The 20,360-nt window shown below is 48.0% G+C and overlaps 2 protein-coding genes across 2 annotated transcripts in view; one reads left to right on the top strand and one right to left on the bottom strand.

The window, feature by feature from the left end:
• Window positions 1-1,976: 1,976 nt before the first annotated feature.
• LOC144096620 (uncharacterized) overlaps window positions 1,977-20,360 on the bottom strand; it is a 72,984-nt gene continuing 54,600 nt past the window's right edge. Inside the window, exons 11-13 of the mRNA XM_077629437.1 lie at window positions 9,507-9,551; window positions 8,620-8,743; window positions 1,977-2,192 (exon numbers count right to left, since the gene is read on the bottom strand). Coding sequence (XP_077485563.1) covers window positions 2,066-2,192; window positions 8,620-8,743; window positions 9,507-9,551 — 296 coding nt within the window. The 3' untranslated portion in view covers window positions 1,977-2,065. The remainder of the gene's footprint in view (window positions 2,193-8,619; window positions 8,744-9,506; window positions 9,552-20,360) is intronic.
• LOC144096622 (uncharacterized) lies at window positions 9,926-20,084 on the top strand. Its single transcript, XM_077629439.1, has 2 exons — window positions 9,926-10,172; window positions 17,420-20,084. Exon 2 carries the CDS (start codon window positions 17,742-17,744, stop codon window positions 18,756-18,758), a length of 1,017 nt encoding a protein of 338 aa, XP_077485565.1. The 5' UTR covers window positions 9,926-10,172; window positions 17,420-17,741; the 3' UTR covers window positions 18,759-20,084.

The raw sequence follows: 20,360 nt of genomic DNA on the forward strand, positions 1-20,360 counted from the left end.
ACATAGCTGGGTGTTGCTATTATGACTATGCAACTTTCAATAAAACATATGTCTAGTGTACAACAGCTTACAACTATGCATTTAAACATGCGCAGCATAAAAAACAAGGTCGATGATCTAGAAATATTCCTTCAGTCCCTGACTATTTAATTTAAAGCCCTAGTTCTAAAAGAAACCTGGTTAACAAAGGACGACATACCACCTTACCTGCCAGGTTATAGGTGTGAAAGCATATGCAGGGAAGCAAAAAAAGGAGGCGGAATGAGCAAAATATGTGTTACGAAGTTATAGATAATTTGACAAGGATTGACCAAAACGTAGAAAATTTGTTTATCAAATTATCTGGTACTGTGATTGGAGCAATATACAGGCCGCCATCTGGCTGTGTATCTGAATTTAGCAACTTCTTTGAAAATGCACTGAGTTTTCTAGGATCTGTTACAAAATCACTTATAATTCTTGGAGATGTCAACATTGATACAATATCGGACAGCTCGAATGCAAATGAATTTCGTGACCTTATTCATCTCTATGCTTGTACGAACGTTGTTACAGTTCCAACAAGGGTGAGCACTGATACCGAGTGGAACGCGACAGTGTGTTGCAGCACTGCCAGGGAGGCTGCGAAACGTCATCGCCCGCTCGGCGAGACGCCTTGCTTGTTAGACAAATCGCTCTGCTACGTACGGTGAAATGGACGCACGAAGCAGCAAACCACATAGAAGCGCTGCCAGGCGCCTAGCCGAAATGCGCGATACTCAAGTTGCATTCGTAGTTCGTCAGCACATCCTTCTCGACAAACCCGATGCCACGAACGCCAGCATAGCTTCCGCGCCGAACGAACAGGCAGCAAGCCGCAAGCTACGTGGTGAACGTGCTTTGGATGTGCGCTGCGTTGTTCGCCGCTCACCGCATGATTCCTGTGTGCCCGCACGGCCCCACTGCACCCGAACAATACGAGCGGGAGGCGCTGCCGTCGTGCACCATCTGTTGGGGCAGTGGCGTACAATGAGAAAAGGAGGGATTTTTCGCTCACGCAGGGAGGAGGTATTTTCCGCTCACGGCCGATGCCGACGACACCGGCTTTCCTGCGACACGAGCTCCTTAACGCCACCGCGTTAAAACAGGTTGCTAGATCAGTGTATTGGCAGGTGTCCCATGATTCTGAATTAAGATCAAGACCCTTGAAGATCTGGCACTCGACTGACTGATGGTTTGGAATGGCACGCCATGTTTGTGACGCACGAACGGAGTTCGTCTGGCCTGCTTTTCTGCACATTTCACTGTGGAAGGCGTTTGTGAAAATCAATCACACACGTTCATTTTAATGTGAGGTTATTGTGAGATGATAGTGAGCTGGCGACAAGGTTAGACCTTTTATAGAAAACTGTGACTAGAGTGAAAGCACTTTCGGTGCTGCTTCAATGCGAAGCATGCTAGGCCTGGTGGCGTGTTGCTGCCATGAAACATGCCGTTAATGTGGATGCACCCCATTCTATTTTTTTTTTTTGTGCAGCATAACATTTTGTCCTGTCTTGTGCAAATGCTGAGCGCACAAAACCAAGTCAGCAGCTCTGCGGCACCGCATGTTCACGGCTCATGGCGGAGTCCAGCATGCGGGACTATGCGTGCCTGGTCGTACAGAGTTTATAGTCTGTCAGCACCCAGCATAATGCACCACATGGTGAAATTATGCACACGTGAAGCAGTTCGTTTGGCTGACTTTTTTTTTTTCTCGATTTACTGGCTGCCAAGTTGGAGGTGCAACCTTTACACGAGTATATGCGGTATTTCCATCAAGGTGAGATAGTTGAAATCAGCATTCTATCATATACCTGCATGCTAAGTTTCCGCAAGATATGATGAAAATAAAAAAGATTTTAAAATCCTTGTCGCCCCTTTAACAGCTGCTTTTGAGTGAACAACAAAGCCCTTTGAGATTGACAGAGAGAGCACACACATATGCACTGCAAATCTCGTTTGAAACCTTAGATATAAGACTTTATTTACTGGTGCGAAATGTCTGCCTCACAACCACGAGGAGTTGTGTAGCGTACAAAAATGACTACATGATAAACATGTGCACATTCTGGCTGATGTAGTCCATCTGGTCCGGAGGAGGCAGCTGCTCCACATCCTCAGCATCCAGGTCACCCTCCGGAGCCTCCATGCCTTCTTGCACTGAGCCTGACCTGGATAGTTTTGAGGCAAGAATACAAGGGGATGTCACACCTTTATAGGTACTGATAGACTAGACCATGCGATGAAATTGCAGCTGGAACAGAATATACCGTTCTGCTGGGAATAACAGTGCAGAGACAGAGACAAAGAAGACAACAGGACCGGCGCTGCTTTCTTTGTCCCTGTCTCTGCGCTGTCATTCCCAGGAGTATGTACTAACTAGCTCAACTCTCCGTTTTATTGAATATGCCCTTCCACCACCTTCAGAACTGAATGCCCAGCTGAATGGAAAGAAACTGCAACCTCCGCCCCATGTCTTCTCTTATAGAAGCCACGGACACCCTCCCCTGCCTGCCCAATTCATTCAGTCTCAATGCGCTCAATGGTTAACAAGAAAATGACCCAAAGGGGTCCAGGGTATTACCTCCAATCAGATTCTTGCAATAAAACCTCTTTAACCTGGCATCCTCACTCAGTCTTGAAAGAGACACATACCAGTCTGTGGCAGCAGTCAGTGATTACAGCAAAACTGCACATTTACTCAATAATCTGGACTACAGATGTGCCAAAAACAGCGCTGGTATACAAATTAAATGAATTTTTGGAGCATGCACTGCTGCTCTCATCGCTGACTTAGCCACAGAAGTGAAAACACTGAAGAATAGTGCTTCCCGATAAAGAACTATGCAGCATTACAATATGAAATAAAATAAAAGCATGCCGTTGACGTCTTGAGAAGAAAGAAGCACATACATGAGTGGCATTTGAAAACCAAAACTTCCATGCCAAGCGAGACCAATCACAAGCAGCAATTCATCCACATTAGGAGAAAGCTCTGCTTCGATGGACAGCCACTGCATGTGACGCTAAGCTCCTTAAGTAGGCCACTAATTTGCATACAAGCAAAATGCTATGCCGCCAAAGTGAATGTCGGTTTCACTTAACGTGTCGGAGGAATAGCCTGCACAATTTAAATTAAGATACGGCATGGTTTAATTTTAAGACCATGCACAAAGAGAAAGCTGCGGTTGATGAAGAGTTGGAAAGTATTAGCCGAACGCTCAACCTCTGTAACATGCAACTAGTTTTGACCTGAATGACATACAATGCAGATGAGGTGGCACTATTATAGTCGACAACCGAAAATTCGGACGCCTGATTTTTCGGATATGCTTGATTATTCGAACTTTTTCGTGGCACCGCGACATAGCCCATAGAGCCAGTGTATAAGAGAGCCTGACATTTCGGATGCACTGCAACTGACAGATCGATTTTTTTGGACCTCGTTTGCGCTCACTGCCAGTACCCAAGCCGCCATACAATGCGTACAGTGGGACCTCATTAATTGAAACTGCAGAAGAGATCGAAAACTTGATCGAACAAAACGAAATTCAAGCTTAAAGGGGGTCTCCTAACTTCCGACGCTGAAATTCTGTGCAAGTCGGCACACTGCGCCCGCGTGGTTTTGAACTCGTACGGTTCTTGAACGTCTCCCGCCGCACGAACTTGAAAAGCAGTCAGAATTCGCGGAACTCATCTATGCTGAGTCTTTCGTTTCGAGTACGGAAAGAGGTAGCAGTGAAGCGCGTGGAAGGCATACAGCTTCACGGAGACGGCAAGCGCGGGAGGAAATGGTGGTGCATTTTAAAGCGAGGTCAGCGTACCTGCGGCAAAACGCACTGCAACCCTGACTTTTCTATCATAAAACCCTAAATAACTGGCGTTTCAATGACAGGCAAGACGCCCTTCATTATACGCAAGCCACCACAGAGTGCATATCGCCGAATACAATGCCGATTTTGGCTCTAGTCGCTAGGCCTAATGACAGAGGCCAGCACCGACAGAGCGCTTGCTTCTGCCGTTTCTCGGTTCTTTTGTTTCGCCATTTTCGCGCTCTCGCTCTGGGCCCATCGTACTGCGGGCGCAATGCAGTTCCCACAGCGGCGTGTTCGTTTTCCTGTTTAGACTTTGTCCCAACCTGTGCGTTCATCGGCGACATGCCGACGACAGCACAGCCAGGCCGAGCTCATGAAAGGGTCACCGCCTGTCATCTGTGCACGTGTCACGTGCCGAAATTTAATCATTAGGAGCTTTAAAATATGTGCAACACAACTGACCTCTTCCTCGAGCATAATGGCAATGAGTTTGTGATCTTTTCGGTGAAATTTGATTTTCCAGACTGCCTGATTTTTCTATCGTTTTCGCGGTCCCTAGAGGGTCCGAAAAATCGGTCGTCGACTGTATTTAAGGCACTGCCAGACAACACAGTTGACCTCACAGGAATATTTTCCTCTCCTTGTTATCGACAAGGCGCTAAAAAACAAATACAGTCAAAACTCGATTTAACGAAACCCGATTTAACGAAAATCTCGATTTAACGAAGGTATCCTAATTCCCCCTCAGACGCCCATAGGGTTCAATGCTTTGACTAACCCGAATTAACGAAACCGATTCCGTGATCTGTCCCGATTTAACGAACCTTTTTTCGAGAAATAAAGGTGAAAAAGTGTTAATTTTTGGTCTATTTTGTAGACAGCACCCCAAAATTTATTGATTGCGAGTCAGCGGTAACAGCGCGGAGCATCTTCATCCCGTCGCTTTTTTCAAACTGCGCGGCGCAAAACGAGTTTTAATTTTGAGTCGAGCTCACGAGATGGCGCCAGCAGTAAAAAAGTTTCGTGCCACATTTCATAGATGGCGCTGTTGCAGTTCGAGTGTTTTTTTTGTGTGTGTTTGTGTGTTGTGCTCTGTGTTCGCTCTTGTGCGGATTTCCCCGTGCCTTTGAACACACGTCTTTGTCAAGCTCAACTTGTTAGGCCTCCATCAGTCTAGCCTTGCTATCGTGAACGCGGAAACTGCCAAAGCTGGTCCGGACTGCGCGAGCGCCGTGCACGAGGATGAAGATGCCTGGGAACACCTTCGCTCAGTGGATGAAGTGCCCACAGGCATAAGTTTCTCAGACTACGTGAACGCCGACGCAAACGCAGTCACAACGGAAGTTTTGACTGATGCCGATATGTTGCGGCTTGTAGGAAGCGTGGAGGGAGTGACGGCTGAAGACGCTGCCGACGACCCTGCAGGTGCCGAAGCTCCCGTGCCGACACCAGGTCAGGTGATGGATGTTCTCGATCTGCTGCGACATTTTGCCGGCGCACACGAGGGGACGGAAGACGCGCTGGACGCACTTCAGACCTACGAGAAATCGGTGCGGCCGTTGCTCACAAAGCGCACGCAGGCAAAGATCACCGACTTCTTTGGCGGAAAATAAATTTGTAGTCCCCTCGGGCCTTTCTTGTCGAGTAAGAATTTTTGTTGTTTCTTTTCATACGCGCTAGCGGCGTCGGTCGTGGTGTTGGCGCTACCCACTCGAAAGTAGCGCGGGGGGTCATGACGATGACCATACGGACCCCCAAAGATTGCGCTAGTTGTATGATTACCAACTTGGCGCCAATTTGTCATTAGCTGTGTGGCTTGCCGTCCCATCGGCGGTATTTAGGGAAGATTGTTGCGCCGCTAGCCGAACCGTCCTTTGGGTCGGTGCTACCGGCGTGAATTCGTCACGCGCGAGTGCGACGAAAAGTGAAAATGGTACGTGCTAACCGATACGACCGCGATAAGCTAGTACGGTTTATGCGGATGCAAAATGCATTATGTTCAATGGGTGCTCAGTCAGGGACTTGACTTTACTACTTTTAAAACGAAAGTACTGTTTAAGCGGGTACGTTTTAACGAGGTTTTACTGTAATCGAATGTACTGAATTATGTGCCCAAGAAATGCCTCATTCAATTTAACGAAGTTCTCAATTTAACGAAATAATTCACGGCTCCCCTCAACTTCGTTAAATCGAGTTTTAACTGTATGCTTTAATGTTTTGAGGGTTGAATTTAAAAAGAAAAGCTTCCCCAGATGGTCAAATTACTTCATTGAGGATTTTGATCGTAAAAAATGTGTAAAGTTGGGAAGAAATAGTAAAAAAAATCAGGAGCAGTATTTTGGCGTCAGCATCACTCAGAACTACAAAATGTTCAATAGTATTTCAGTGTGTGGTATTCCTTGAAACGCGGGTCTACGCACAGTGCCTTATCGCAGTCTGCACACATAAAACATGGAAGATGGAAGAGCGAAGAGTCATCGCTGCTGGTGTCAAGAGAACGGGCAGAGCGTTAGTCTATATCGCCGCTTTGCCATGCATCTGAAAGACTCGAAGGAAATTCAACAAACAAAGAGAGGGAGAATACCCCGTAAGCCTCAGTGATAAGCAAGCTAAGAGCAGCACCAATAAAGATGGAAAACAACTTCCATTGCCCCTGCAAGGGAGTGCCAATAAAGATAAAAATCAAGTTTCGATCATGCAGCGAACAGTACCTCCCAGTGAGCATGCATCGTCATTATGGCGTGAAATTTCAAACGGAGGGTTGAAACCATTCCCGTACAGCAAAGACCTAGTGGAATGGAAAACCACCACCGTACATATACGGCAAAAACCCTCAAAGGGTTTTTGTCGTATATGTAACATCTGGCACCTTCCTGTTGAGTAATGCGCAAAGCAGACATTAGGCGACTTCAAAAACATTTTATGCCTGGCTCCAACAGCTTGATCCGCGTTGTTTTCGGCATTCATGTTTTTACAAAAAAAAGACATAGATTAAAGGTGCTATTTATATACCATTACTGTTGTTTACTTGAAAATTCAACGTCGGGATAATTCAGACATTTTCTTTAATGCTGACAATTTTTATTAAAGGAGTTTTACTGCATCGCCCTGCAAACCACAAAATGTCCATCGCTACCACACTGCAGGTATGAGGGCACAGACTATGCATGTTGCTCGGAGGAATGACAAAAGAAAATGAAAAAGAAGACCTATACAAAAACAGTAAAGTAAAAGCTTGTCTATTCAGCAGGTATCCTGTTGTCAACGTCCCCTCCCCCTTTCAGGCCACAACAATGAAAAGGAAAAAAGGAGAGGTGGAGAAAAAACGATGGCCCACCCTCCATCGCAGTGGAAAAGGTTTTAGGGAAGTGCTTGCTATAAGCACTCAAGAAGGAGCCCACTGTGGCGACCCACAATCTGGCCCTCATGCTAGCTCATGCAGTACAGAATGCACATGCAGCTGTATACAAGCCCCATGTGCTGACCAGCGGTCAGAGAACACTGTCTGCCTGTGCAACCTTCAGAGACATGCTGTCATGGACACCGAAAGGTTTGAGACCATGGTACGTTTTCATAATGTTTGCATCCACAACCGAGAAGTCAGTTTGAACAATCAGGCCTTTCGTGGAATCCTGGCACAGTCCTGGCACAGGGACATCAATGGGTTCATAAGTGAATTGCCATGTACAGGTAGCAGCTACACAAAATAGAACATGCGAGCATTGATTCAATGATTACACCATAGGAGTAAATGAGCACATAGCACATCATTTCCCTTTTTTTTTTCTGAATAGTTTTCCTCTCGACAGATAACACCCACAAATCATTTTTCAGCTGGAACGCACAAAAAATACAACAAAATTTGTTCTTTTGTGCAAAGCAAGCATTCCACACGACCACAAAAACAACAAACGATCGCACAGCATGGCATATAAAAAGTGGAGTGCAACATGTACAAGGTCGCTCAATATGAAAGGGAACACGGGAGCACGTGGCCTCTGCGCTTCGCGAAGCACTACCGTCGAGAGCCAGCGAGAATCGGCAGCAAAGGTGCTTGTGTAGTAAGTGCGTGGCCGGCTGCTCTTTCCGTGCATGAGCCTAGAGCCACCCATTCTCGCCGGCTTTCGGTGGCAGCGCTTCACGAAGTGCGGAAGCCACGTGCGCTCGTGTTTCCTTTCATATTGAGTGACCCTGTACAAGTGCCAGTTCCTGTCAACACTGAGGATGAGGCCCAAACCCTTTTAACACAGAGTGAAAGCCAAGTCGTGGTAACACCTAGTGTGTGACTAATTTGCTAAGTTAGTTTTTCAACTGAATAACTTTCTGCTATATAGGTGCCAACGTTTATCCCAAGGAAATGCACCAAGACAGCACATTGCTCAGCAAGCAATTTGTGACAGCTGATGAAGCATTTGTCAGCAACTGCCATTATACTCAATTATCTGCATTACAAGCATAAACTACATTTATGAGAGACTTAAACTGCAGCACCTTTTAGCAGGGCATGCTGTATAAGTAGAAGAATCAAAGATAAAGCAGTGTCAACAGCCGTTTGCACAGGAAGCAACCAAAAACAAGGCAGGCAACCAAGAACAAGACATAAACAAGACATTTAACAGTACAGAGGTCATGGCACAATCACTTCTGCGGAGTAGCACCAGATAAAGGAGACAGTGGTAGCTCTGCCATCATCCACTTCGACTGAGCACGCTAACACAACCCCATTCTCATTCAATCGAAAAAAAGCCAAAGCATGCCTCATGGAAGGTAGCACAGCACTGACCTAGCCTGCTGAGTCCTGGGAGCACCAACTGGCCTCAGCGCTTTGAAGTTGAGGGTAAGGTCCACTTTGTCGGCTGGGGAGCCAGGCAGCGCCCCGATGGGTGTGCTGCTCCAATCCATAAAAGCTGCAAGGGTAAGAGTGGGCCAAGTGTAGAACACATGCTGTGACCAGAAGGGCACCTTAAGACCACCTAAATGCTTGCACTAGAATTGTCTGCCAATCTTGTGAGTGGCAAGAAGTGGTCACCCAGCAACTGAATCAAGGTGATTAGTTTCTCAGGGCAGTCAGTAGAGGTCAGTTAAGGTTCTGCCCCTTGATGTGATGAGGGGGCAGAGCTTAAACTCGACAAGACTGTCATTACACAGCTGCCGAAGCAAGGCAGTTTTGTATCGCAAAAACTGATCATAAAACTCATTGACTGTACACCCATTCACGCATTCCCAGGTCGAAAATAACGAAATGGTCCAAGCCAAAGCAGCTACCTATTTTTGTTAGTTAGAGTGGACTCAGCCTCAAGTAGCAACTAACTCCAGCTAGTCTCCACTGTTTAAGCTGCCTTTCCCATATCATGGCACAGCCATCTGCCAACCTAAATGACTAAACACCGCCAATTCAGGCAGTTTAAAAGGAATTTCCTGCTGCATGTGTTTCACCACATGCAGCAGCCTAAACAGTATGGCGCAACACTGGCTTTAATGGGCTAAATTAATGCCCATATATACAGAGTTCACCATTCTGTACTTAATATTCATAGATCCCTGGGAGCCCTCCTAGCATTTAGGTGGCAGGCGGACCATCTGCTTTTTCACTCACAATGCCAACACCAGATTTCCTACAAATGGGAGCCTTAACACCATCCCGTTTAAAACAACACACGGAGGGCTTACTCCGGGGCAACGTCCAAGCTGTTTCTTTGGAGTCATTCTCTGCACCTGCGGAAAAAGACACAAAAATGATATGAGTGAAGCAACCAGCAGCAATCTCCAAAAATACTTTGATCACTCAATGAAGTCATACATCTCACATGAAAGCCCACGCCTTATCGGACATGTCTGGTGTACTCAGAAGTAAATAAAGCGCTTAGCCACAGAAGAAAGCCGTTAGTCCAAGACACATGTTTTATTTGTTGATGTTTAAAACAAGTCTCACCACAAATTTTGGCAAGCTCATGAAAACACTGTTTTGAGCTGTGGTATGCTGGGCCAATATTCTTGAAGTGACCCGAGTAGTGTGGGGAATTTGACCCGAGTCGCCCCCTTTGGTTTGCTTTCCCACGATGCACCCTCCCTAGTTTCCGCAAATAACAAAAGAGGGCGCCTGTGCCACAGCAACACGAGCATCACAAACAGCGTGATAGCTGCGTACGCGGGCAGGGAAGATAACTCTCTCTTCGGCTGGGGAACTCGGCGGGTGCTGACGTTCCAGCGCAGCGCTTGGCTGTTCGCCAGCGGGGCGAGGCCTCGTGGGGGAGATTCTGCCGCATCTCATTCCGTCCGGCCGTGGAGTTTCTCCTCTGCACTAGAGTGGGCGAAAATTCACTCGTAACCGTGCTGGTGAGTCTGGACGACCTTGATTTCTTAGCATATTTTGTTGCTAGCTGACGTTATTATTGTCGTAGCGATAAATGCCTGTTTGTGTCAGCCACAGTGTCATTCCTTTGTTTCCTTTGGAACAAGACCCTCTGTGGTCGGTGTGCACTCGGTAGCACATGCAATCACGGAGTGAGGTCAGAGCGGTTTTGAAAAGCGTCAGCCGCAGTTAAGTGGGGAGAACGTATTTATCCCCCCTTTTACAACCCCACATCAGGCATGTCCAAATGGGCAAGGCTTACAGTGACTTTGCTCCAAAAAACAGCAAACCTTGCTGCCCTCTAGGAACATGCTACACTCCGTTTCATAAGGGTAGAAACTTGGGCGAGTCGGTAACGGTGATCCATGGAAAGTGAGAGTAGCGCAAAACGGGACAAAGGGACAGAGAAAGACAGACACAACACAGGCGCTAACTTCCGACTGAAAGAAACCAGGGCGGCCAAGACGAACGTAATCCGTGAGGGGAAACAGGCGCATGCGCCCAGAAAGATAATGAAAAACAAGTGAATGAGGATCTACGGATGTGCACGATTCAGCGTTTCTTTAAGAAGGCCAGCTCTCTTTTGGACAGGGAGATAGACGGCTTGCTTACACATTTATCGTCAAAGGCAGCGATACGAGCTGCTTCAATAATCTCTCGCGTTAACTGATCCCGGTGTCTGGCAACGATCGAGCACTTGTCCAGAAATGGCACACAACCACACTCCTTGCAGTGTAAAGCCAGATTACTGCCAGTAAAAGTTCTCAAGTTATTTTTGTGTTCGCGAAGTCTCTCATTCAAGCACCGACCTGACTGACCAACATACCGCTTACCGCAAGAGAGAGGGATGTCATAAACAATGCCTTCAGTACATTTCACGAATTTCTTTCTGTGGTTAATGGTGCACTGCAGCTTTTGGGGACGTTTATCAGCGGGCAAAGTTTTTTTGGAAAGCGCACTTAGTTTTTCAGGGGCAGAAAAAACGACACGAACATTGCCAACCGACAACGAGATTCGCCAACCGACAACGAGATTCGCTTTCTTGATATCCGTTTTAAATTCCTGGACAACCACCTGTGTTGGAGCTATGCACCTCGGGCAAACAAACCTCTACTCCCCTATATATCTGCCCATTCTAAACTCGTTAAAAGGGGCATTATTAATTTATGCTTGAAGAATGCTCTGGAGAAGTCATGCCCCCACCTCATCAGCGAGAGCTTTCACGCTCAACTCGCAAGGTTCCATCAAGCAGGCTACCCAGCTGATATTTGTGTTTCTGTCGCCGAAGGCATACTAAAGAAGAAGCGCCAGGAAGGTCAACTGCCGTCCGTGCCTTCAGAAAGAAAAAAAGACAAAATTGCCGTTATTCCTTACATTCATTGCCTGTCCCACAATCTCAAGAAAATTGGGACAAAAGCTAATGTTCGTGTCGTTTTTTCTGCCCCTGAAAAACTAAGTGCGCTTTCCAAAAAAACTTTGCCCGCTGATAAACGTCCCCAAAAGCTGCAGTGCACCATTAACCACAGAAAGAAATTCGTGAAATGTACTGAAGGCATTGTTTATGACATCCCTCTCTCTTGCGGTAAGCGGTATGTTGGTCAGTCAGGTCGGTGCTTGAATGAGAGACTTCGCGAACACAAAAATAACTTGAGAACTTTTACTGGCAGTAATCTGGCTTTACACTGCAAGGAGTGTGGTTGTGTGCCATTTCTGGACAAGTGCTCGATCGTTGCCAGACACCGGGATCAGTTAACGCGAGAGATTATTGAAGCAGCTCGTATCGCTGCCTTGGACGATAAATGTGTAAGCAAGCCGTCTATCTCCCTGTCCAAAAGAGAGCTGGCCTTCTTAAAGAAACGCTGAATCGTGCACATCCGTAGATCCTCATTCACTTGTTTTTCATTATCTTTCTGGGCGCATGCGCCTGTTTCCCCTCACGGATTACGTTCGTCTTGGCCGCCCTGGTTTCTTTCAGTCGGAAGTTAGCGCCTGTGTTGTGTCTGTCTTTCTCTGTCCCTTTGTCCCGTTTTGCGCTACTCTCACTTTCCATGGATCTCCGTTTCATACACAGCAGTCAATGCTGCAAAGGTTGCAGAAGTTATGCACCCGCAAAACCACATTACAATAAACCTCTTTAATTTGGACTACATTATCCAAATGTCGAATTATCGAATGGCCCCAAAAACTGCCAAAAACAATTCACGTGAAGCAAAATTTATTTGGTGGGAACCTGGGCAATTGTTATCTCTTTGTAAAACGAAAATTGCACTGCAAAAGCAATTTTTTGCAGTTCCAACGAATGTTGGAAGCAGAACTGTTCCACAATGGTACGGGCCGCCGTGGCTTCCTTCAGTGTTCGGAAGAGTAGCACTGGAGGGTCTTCGGTGTCACATGAGAGGAAGCTTCACCGCACAAAACATAAAACAGCACATGACGAGTGCGGAGTTTAGGCGCCCTTAAAGAACTGAAATACCATACAAACAAAAGCGAGGGAAGTGCACGTCAGCACCAGAGTGGCAAGATTCCAATGGACAAAAAAACAAAAATCATCAACGTGGCAATCATTGTGCCAAACAGCGTGCGGCTTGGCTGGTTCAATGAAATGCAAAGCAGATAGCCACTGTTGCCATGGGCTGGCAATGAAGCTCCAAAAACTAAACCACACGGCCAGACTCCTTATCAGCCTATCCTTATCACCTCCCTTTGTGCGCACATGAGAGGGGCGCAGGAGACAATATAATATGTAATTCAGGCCTGTGGACAAATATCTGGACGATCACCTGTCAAGCACGTCACATCTTTATACAGCAGTCCTTCATGTGCCTTTCCGAATTATCGGACTACTTTACAGATGGAGTCAGTGCAATTCGCCCTACCAGCCACGTACGTTACTGCCACGTCATTCTTCATCTCAAAGTCTCAATGAGTCGCAGCACGAAAATGTGGCAAGAGGTAAAGCAAAGTGCAGAGAGTTGCCAACCAAAGTACTTGAGACCTGTTGCAACGAAATATGCCTTTGTTCACTTTGGATGCATGGCAAACTACTATTTGGTGTGGACTTAGCCTGGGCAAACAGGCATGCTAGCTTTGGAAGTACTGACCGCTGTGTATGAAAAGGAGTATAGGTAGCTGCATGGAGGCTAAAAACTGCCTTCAAATCAAACACATCAGGGTATTTCTGCTCTCGAATGCTTCACAGTTGAATCCCGGCCCAACAAATGCCGCTTCAACGAAATTTTCGCCACAACGAAGTATTTTTCATTCCCCGCGAAATCCCCATAGGAGTTAATGTATTAAAATTCTCTCGAAAATGAATTACTTTGTGAGCACGCATTCGCTTCTACGAATTTTTCGCTAGCCCGCCTTTCTTCAAAAGTTGGGTGCTGTACGAGATTATTCCCTGCTAAAGCAGTGGCTTGGAGCAGCTAAAGAATGCACGGAATGTATGTTTATTACATTTTCATGTATTCTTTATTAAAAAAATTTGGTTGGGAGTCGTTTATTCCTCATAGGGAAACAGCGAGGGGACTTGTTGGCGCCGTGCGAAGGCCGCCGGCCGTACGAGGGCCAAAGACAAATCCAAATCCAGTCGCCAGCCTCCCCTCCCCGCCTTCTCCGCAGCCCTTGCAACCATTTTCTCGTGTGTCGGTGTGTGTTGATCATCGATCTCTCGCTGCAGTCTGATCTCGTTGACTGCCTCTGCCATGTCGCCGGCAACAAAGAAGCGAAAGTTTATTTCGCTAGAAGAAAAAGATAGAATTATCGCCGAAGCGGAAAGAAGGCAATTTATTGCCACAAATTTTGGCATCGCACAGAGTTCGCTATCGGCGATTTTGAAGAATACGGATAGCATTAGGAAGGCACTTTCATCGAACACTTCAGCGCAGCACAAAAAAGTGACGCAACCAACGCAACCAAGAGCTCGACAAGGCTGTCTATGCTTGGTTCGTCGATACGCGAGCAACAAACATGCCCCTAAGCAGTAAAATTGTACAGCAGAAGGCCCTAAATTATGCTTGTTTGCTAAGGCTGAACGAATTTAAGGCAAGCATAGGATGGCTGAATCTCTTTAAAGAAAGGCATAACATCGTCGGCAAGGTTTTGTGCGGAGAATCGGCATCTGTGGACGTTGACGGCGCATCAGCATGGGCGGCGGACAACATGACTGACATAATGAACAGTTACGCCGAACTGTACCTCAGTCATTCAACCCCTGGACCAAGGCATCATCCGAAGCACGAAGTCTTCCTACCGGGAGAGGTTGATCCAGCGGCTTCTCCTGAACACCGACACTGGTAGGGAGACGAAAGTCGATCTTTTCATGGCTTTAGAAATGATGGCTGCGGCATGGAGAGCAACACGGTGCAGCGTGATCCGCAACTGCTTCAAGCACACCGGGTTTGTCGACAGGACGGCGACCAGCACAACGGCAGCCACGGAAAGTGTACCATCGTCATCGACTCCGGGGATTGACGTTACTTGGAAATCACTCCAGGAAGCTGGAAACGTCCCTGCTGACATAGCCTTGGACGATTTCCTCGATACTGACGTGATTGTCCACGAGGAACGAAGCGATGAAGACATCATCAAAAGTGTTCGCGAGCCGGAAGAGCCGTCCGATCATGAAGATGACTCCGCTAAAGATTTACCTGCCCCGGCAGCCTCATCGCAGGTACTGGATGCCTTCGATGTTATTAGAAAATCCGTTGGCACACACGATGACGACGCTGCGATGTCGCTGTTAACAGAGTGCGAGAGTCGCGTGACGCCGCTGCTGGCAGTGAAACACAAGCAGGCTAAGCTCACAGATTTCTGGCAATAAAACCATGGTTTGCTGAAGTTATTGCCTGGCATTTTTGTTTAATTTCTCGACAGCGAAATTTCTCGCGCGTCCCGTCGATTTCGTTGTAGCGGGATTCAACTGTATATAAATTGTGAGTAGATACAGCACAAAATTTGTAATATTTCCTCTTGCACTAAAATTAAAAGGCAGGTGCACTTTTAGCTGTGATGACTTAACCGAAAAGAGAGGTAAGCTGTTGTCACGCAACCATCACCTTTGCAGTTCCAAGCAATCTCTGCTGACTGAGTGGAGAAGTCTACTTAGTGAAAACTTCGAGAATAAGAGCCCAGGACTATGTGCAGACTAGTCCACTGAAGGGGGACACATAGCTTGCATTTAAAAGCCACACAAGTCATGCACCGATAACACAGCCCTTGAAATAGAGGCTCTCTCGAAAGACTGGACCTCCTATTCTCTCCTCCAGTTATTGCCAGCAGTTAAGTACTGGTGGATGCGTGCACACCTCTCGGGACAGCTTACTCACACCACTGACAAAGCGACTCCAATACATTTCGCTGCCACTCTAAACTCAGCACATCCATGAAATGCTGAGAAAGGGGATTACAAACATGGCTAGAGTGCCAAACTGGGTGATGGAAATTGTTTCTTTTCTCCCTCGTTTTCTCATCACAAAATTCTCACTTGCTGCGCCACCCACACAAATAAAGTTAAAGAAATTCCGAAATTTACTTCTGGAAATTGAAATATTTTTCAATTCTCACTTCTTATTTTATCTTCAAGACTTATTTTCATGCAAATATGTATGCTTTTGGTGTCCTGTCCTTACAATGTGGGTGCTCTAGACCGTGAATGCTCCAAGAAACTGCAAATTGTGCTGTTGGCGATGCCTCGGAGAGTGTCAGTTGCATGGAAGCTCCAACTGAACTTGAAGTAAAAGCAACAACCTGTTTGTGTGTCTGAACGCTTTAACACAATTCCAAAGTAGCTCCGCAACTTAGTATCTTGAAGTACTAACAAACTTCCACAGTCCAAGCCACAGGCAGAGTGTGTTTTTGGTAAAATGAAAAAAAAAAGAAATAGTCACGCTATGCTGAAGCTTACTGATAAAGAAACACGGTGTGGTGACATCTTGAGCAACGCTGCATGGTGGTTTGTAAAATCACCCACTGCACCTGACACCTCGAGGCATTGTGCATGTATGCTGTTACATTCGGGCGCACGCCCGTCTGTGTTGGTAGCGTGGTCAGCAAGGCTCACCTGCTGGAAACCAGCACTAAGCTTCTTCGGTATGGTTGTGAGTCACGCGATAAGAATTCGTCCCACGTTTGAGACCCGAGTACCAAGAGCGTCGCCCAGGTGGATTCCGGGAACCAAGCAAGGGGAGCGAGGGCCCGCGGAATGCCGCTGCAGCGAGTGCCAAGCACCTGAGAGCACCGAGTGCGGCTACACTAGATAGACTCTTGGCAAAGCGGAGAGGCCGCCACAGGGATCAAGCGGCAGCTAATCCCCAATGGCCGTGACTAAGCTGAGGGGACCAATGTGGCCTCATTCCCGGTATACGGCAGCGAGCTGGCGGTCGTCGTCCACTAATCTTTGCGGGAATGGCAAATGACGAAGCAACTTCTTTGGCTACTAGACCCAACCATGCGTTCTTGTCTGGGGCGTCGACTGACAGCCAAAGAACAGGTGTCGGCAGTGCGTGGAATCTTTCGGTTGGCTACGAGATCATTCCCCTCCGCTGTCGACATGGACACAAGGGCATCCTCCTCTCTCCCTGGCTCGACACGTAATGAGGGCGTGTGTCTATTTACGTTGGTGCGTGTTTGTGCATGATAATACAAGATAGGCCACTCCTGCCCTGGCGGAAACGTCCTCAACCTGGGGAATCTGGGGAACAAGAAGTGTATAAAACTGGACAGCGAGTGCAGTGAAAATGGTGCTCCTCTTCTGTGCTCCCATGTAATGCTCCATCGTGCTCCATTTGGATGCTCCTATTGTGTGCTCCATTTAGGGATCATGCTCCCTTTTAAGGCTCGTTAAGCCTTCTTTTAAGATCCTCTCTTTGGAGAGAAGTTCCTTTTGACCTCTATGTCAATAATGTAAATAAACCCCCAAGTCTTCTTCCTCCCATTATCCAACTCCTTTAACTCATCGGCAGTCCTGTCCTGGTGGTGGTGGCGGTGTTCGGAGCAAGCGTCGTTCCTTGGCCCGTGGTCCCGTCGGGAGTGACTTTGAGCCCACATACAACAATGCTAAGTGACATTAAGGGCTGATGCCACCTCTGCAGCACCACTGCAGAGCACTTGTGGTGCTCTTCCGTGGTGGTGCTCTGCAGCTCCACCACGGAAATAAAGGATCTCTGTATTGGCAAGAAATTTTTTTAATCACAAACTTCACTTAACACTTCATCCACTTTTTTCATTTCAGTTCAACATCTACTTTGCAAACAAGAAGCATCTGATAGCTGAAGCAGGACACATAGAACATCACCTCTGGACCCACTTTGATTGAGGTTGTAGCGAACCGTGCGGCTGGCAGTGCGCGTTATGCCGAAAAGGACGAAGTGTCCCCAACACGCGCTGGAGAGAATGCTTTGGACCTTGGCCAGGGCCGGACGCTGCCGCCACTGCTCCACAGCTATCTACTCTCTGACAGCCCTCAATAAATGTGGCCGGGGTCGCCTTCCTAGGCGGCCTCCACAATGTGGTGACCCGTCGAGCCACACCTTCTCGCTCAGCTGCATTCCCGGATGGCGGGCTGGCAGGACCCAGTCTTCGACCAACCGCTTCCGGCGTACCGGCCTCAAGGCGTCGGCGGGTGGTTCGCTCAGTTCGAGGCTGCGTTGTACCTGAACGGCACCACCACCCTGCCGTTCAAACTAGCTGCCCTCTATGATATCCTACCGGCCGACCTGCTGTGCCGACTCGCCTGCCCTGCCTTGGGCAGCCGGCCGTACGAAGAGCTGCGCGCTGCTATTCTGGCGGACTTCAGCGTCTCCTACTGCCCGCTGCTGCTCTACGACGCTGCAGACCCGCTTTCACCACCGCAAGCAGCTGGCCCAGCACAAGCCTCGCTTTCACCTATGCAGCCTTCGTCAGAACGCTGCCCGCCTCGCCAGCCCCTGGCCCCCTCCCCGCCACTCCTACCCAGCATCTCTGGCCCGGCCGTCCCTGTTCAAGACATACGAGGTAGGCACAAACACCAGCTCAACACAGCGCCCTTCACTGACATTGTCGTCACCGCCTCCTGTCGACATGGCGCGCTCTGCAGCAGCATGCGTTTCGTGATTTTCGGCATCCTCGTCTGCCTCGTCACAGCAGACAATAGCTCAACAGGCCTCTGCAGCGATGTCGATGTGCGGCAAGCTGATGCTGAAGAGCTCTCGGCAAAACCCAACCCTGCTCACCACACCCCGAGCTCCTCCAAAGGTCCAAAACGCAGTAAAAGTCGCACGAAGCAGGATGAGGCCAAACCGGTGAGAGCAATGCCAAGCATTGCAATAGTCACCCGCCCTACTTTGCCTGACAAAGCCCCTGAAGCGGTGCCAGCGCCCGTCCTCCAGCCAAACCAGGCTTCTGAAGTGGGTTCTTTTTGCTCCCCAGCGGTGTTGGAATCTTCAAAGACGCCTGACACCACTGGCTCGGCCGCCAACAAATGCAAGTTCGACGGGAGCCCACCATGCTCAACCTCTCGTCCTCAGCAGATTCCGGTTACACAAACACTGCAGCTTCATAAGAGCCACCGTCTAGCAAGTTGCCTCAGCTGACCAGGCCTGCGTACGTGCCCCCGGTTGCTGCACCGGTGCCGTGGCTGTCTCCGATTGCCGCTATACCGCCGGCGTCCTCCTCCATGAACAGCTCGGCACCAGTGGCAAAGGCACCACTCGTGCGGCCGCCCGCTTCGTTCAAGCCAATCACAGCTGGCTGTGCGCATGTCCAAGGAGCCACATACAGTCCACCTCAGCCATTCCCCTGGCTCGCACCTCACTGCACCCCCCCGTAGCCGCCTGCCTGGGCACCAGGCCGCTCCGCCCGACAGCAGTTACGAGAATCTCATGGCCCGCAGCGCTGCCTAGCTGCCCTCAACTGCCGCTACGCGTCCCTCGACGCCTTCCGAAAGCTAGGCCGAGCGCCACAGCCAGAGTCGCCTGCCTGAGCCGCGCCTTCGGACCCCGGACGGCCTGCACGATTCTTTGAAGACTTGAGCAGCACTTTGTTACCACCGCTTTGTGATGCACATACTTGCTCCTCCATGTACCAACTGACCGTCTACGGGGGGGATCCCTATAGCAACCTGCACGGCTGGCAGTGCGTGTGATGCCGAAAAGGACAAAGTGTCTCCAGCACGCGCTGGAGAGAACACTCCGGACCTTGGCCAGGGCCAGACGCTTCCACCGCCGCTCCACAGCTATCTACTTTCCGGTAGCCCTCAATAAATGTGGCCCCGGTCGCCTTCCTGGGCGACCTCCACAAGGTAAAGAAGTAGTCTCTGATTCCAATCCCATGTTTGGCACCTGAGCACCAGCGAACATCTGTTACGCGTAGTGAATGAGCCAACATCATACCCTTTCATCTGTTTTTGCACAGCTGGACAAGGCTTTCAGCTGTATGCCAATAAACATGAAGGCTTGGCGCCTAACAAAGAGTCCTCATCTAGCTCTTCTGTGCATTCCGAGATTAAAGCTGATGCATGCCGCATGATGCATAAATGACCGCACTCCTGACATCCGTAAACATATGGAGAGTAGTTAAAACCAAGCTTTGGCACCAATTGACAGACTGGCATAGAATCTATGCAGTGACAAACCAATGGGCGAACAGATCATCATCAGGTGTACTTTGAAAGTGCAAGGTAGGGACCAAAAATTATAGGATGGCACTTCAGTCTGCTTGAGAGCGGAAATGAGAAAGCCTTCCCCTTTCCTGTCTTTCTCCCTGAATTTTTGTTATTTTTTTATTTTATTTTTTTAAATTTTTTGTTCTTTTAACATTGCGGAAATGTGAATGACTTTCCGTTTCCTCTTTTTCTCCCTCTATTTTTGTATTTAGTTTTTACTGTTTGAAATTTTGTAATACCTTACCTTTATTTATTTTATTCTGTTTCTTTTATTTTGTACTTTTTATTTTTTATTCTAAATAAGCCTTCTAACACATTTACATCGTTTTTCATCGAATCAGTCACACAAAATCTACTTCAAACACAGCATTTATTTTCATTAATTCAATTTTTATTTTAGTTACTCAGCTAATTATAGTTCATCAGCCAAACATTTCACATTTCAAGATCTACTCATGTGGTACCTAACGCAATCAAACGTTTGCACATTTATCTCCACAGAACGACATAATCGTGCGGACAAAATTTGCGG

Source organism: Amblyomma americanum, chromosome 7, assembly GCF_052857255.1.
Source record: "Amblyomma americanum isolate KBUSLIRL-KWMA chromosome 7, ASM5285725v1, whole genome shotgun sequence".
NCBI classification, from domain to species: Eukaryota; Metazoa; Arthropoda; class Arachnida; order Ixodida; family Ixodidae; genus Amblyomma; species Amblyomma americanum.

Coding starts and splice junctions, on each gene's coding strand:
- LOC144096622 (XM_077629439.1), top strand. CDS start 17,742: ATGGCGGGCTGGCAGGACCCAGTCTTCGACCAACCGCTTCCGGCGTAC.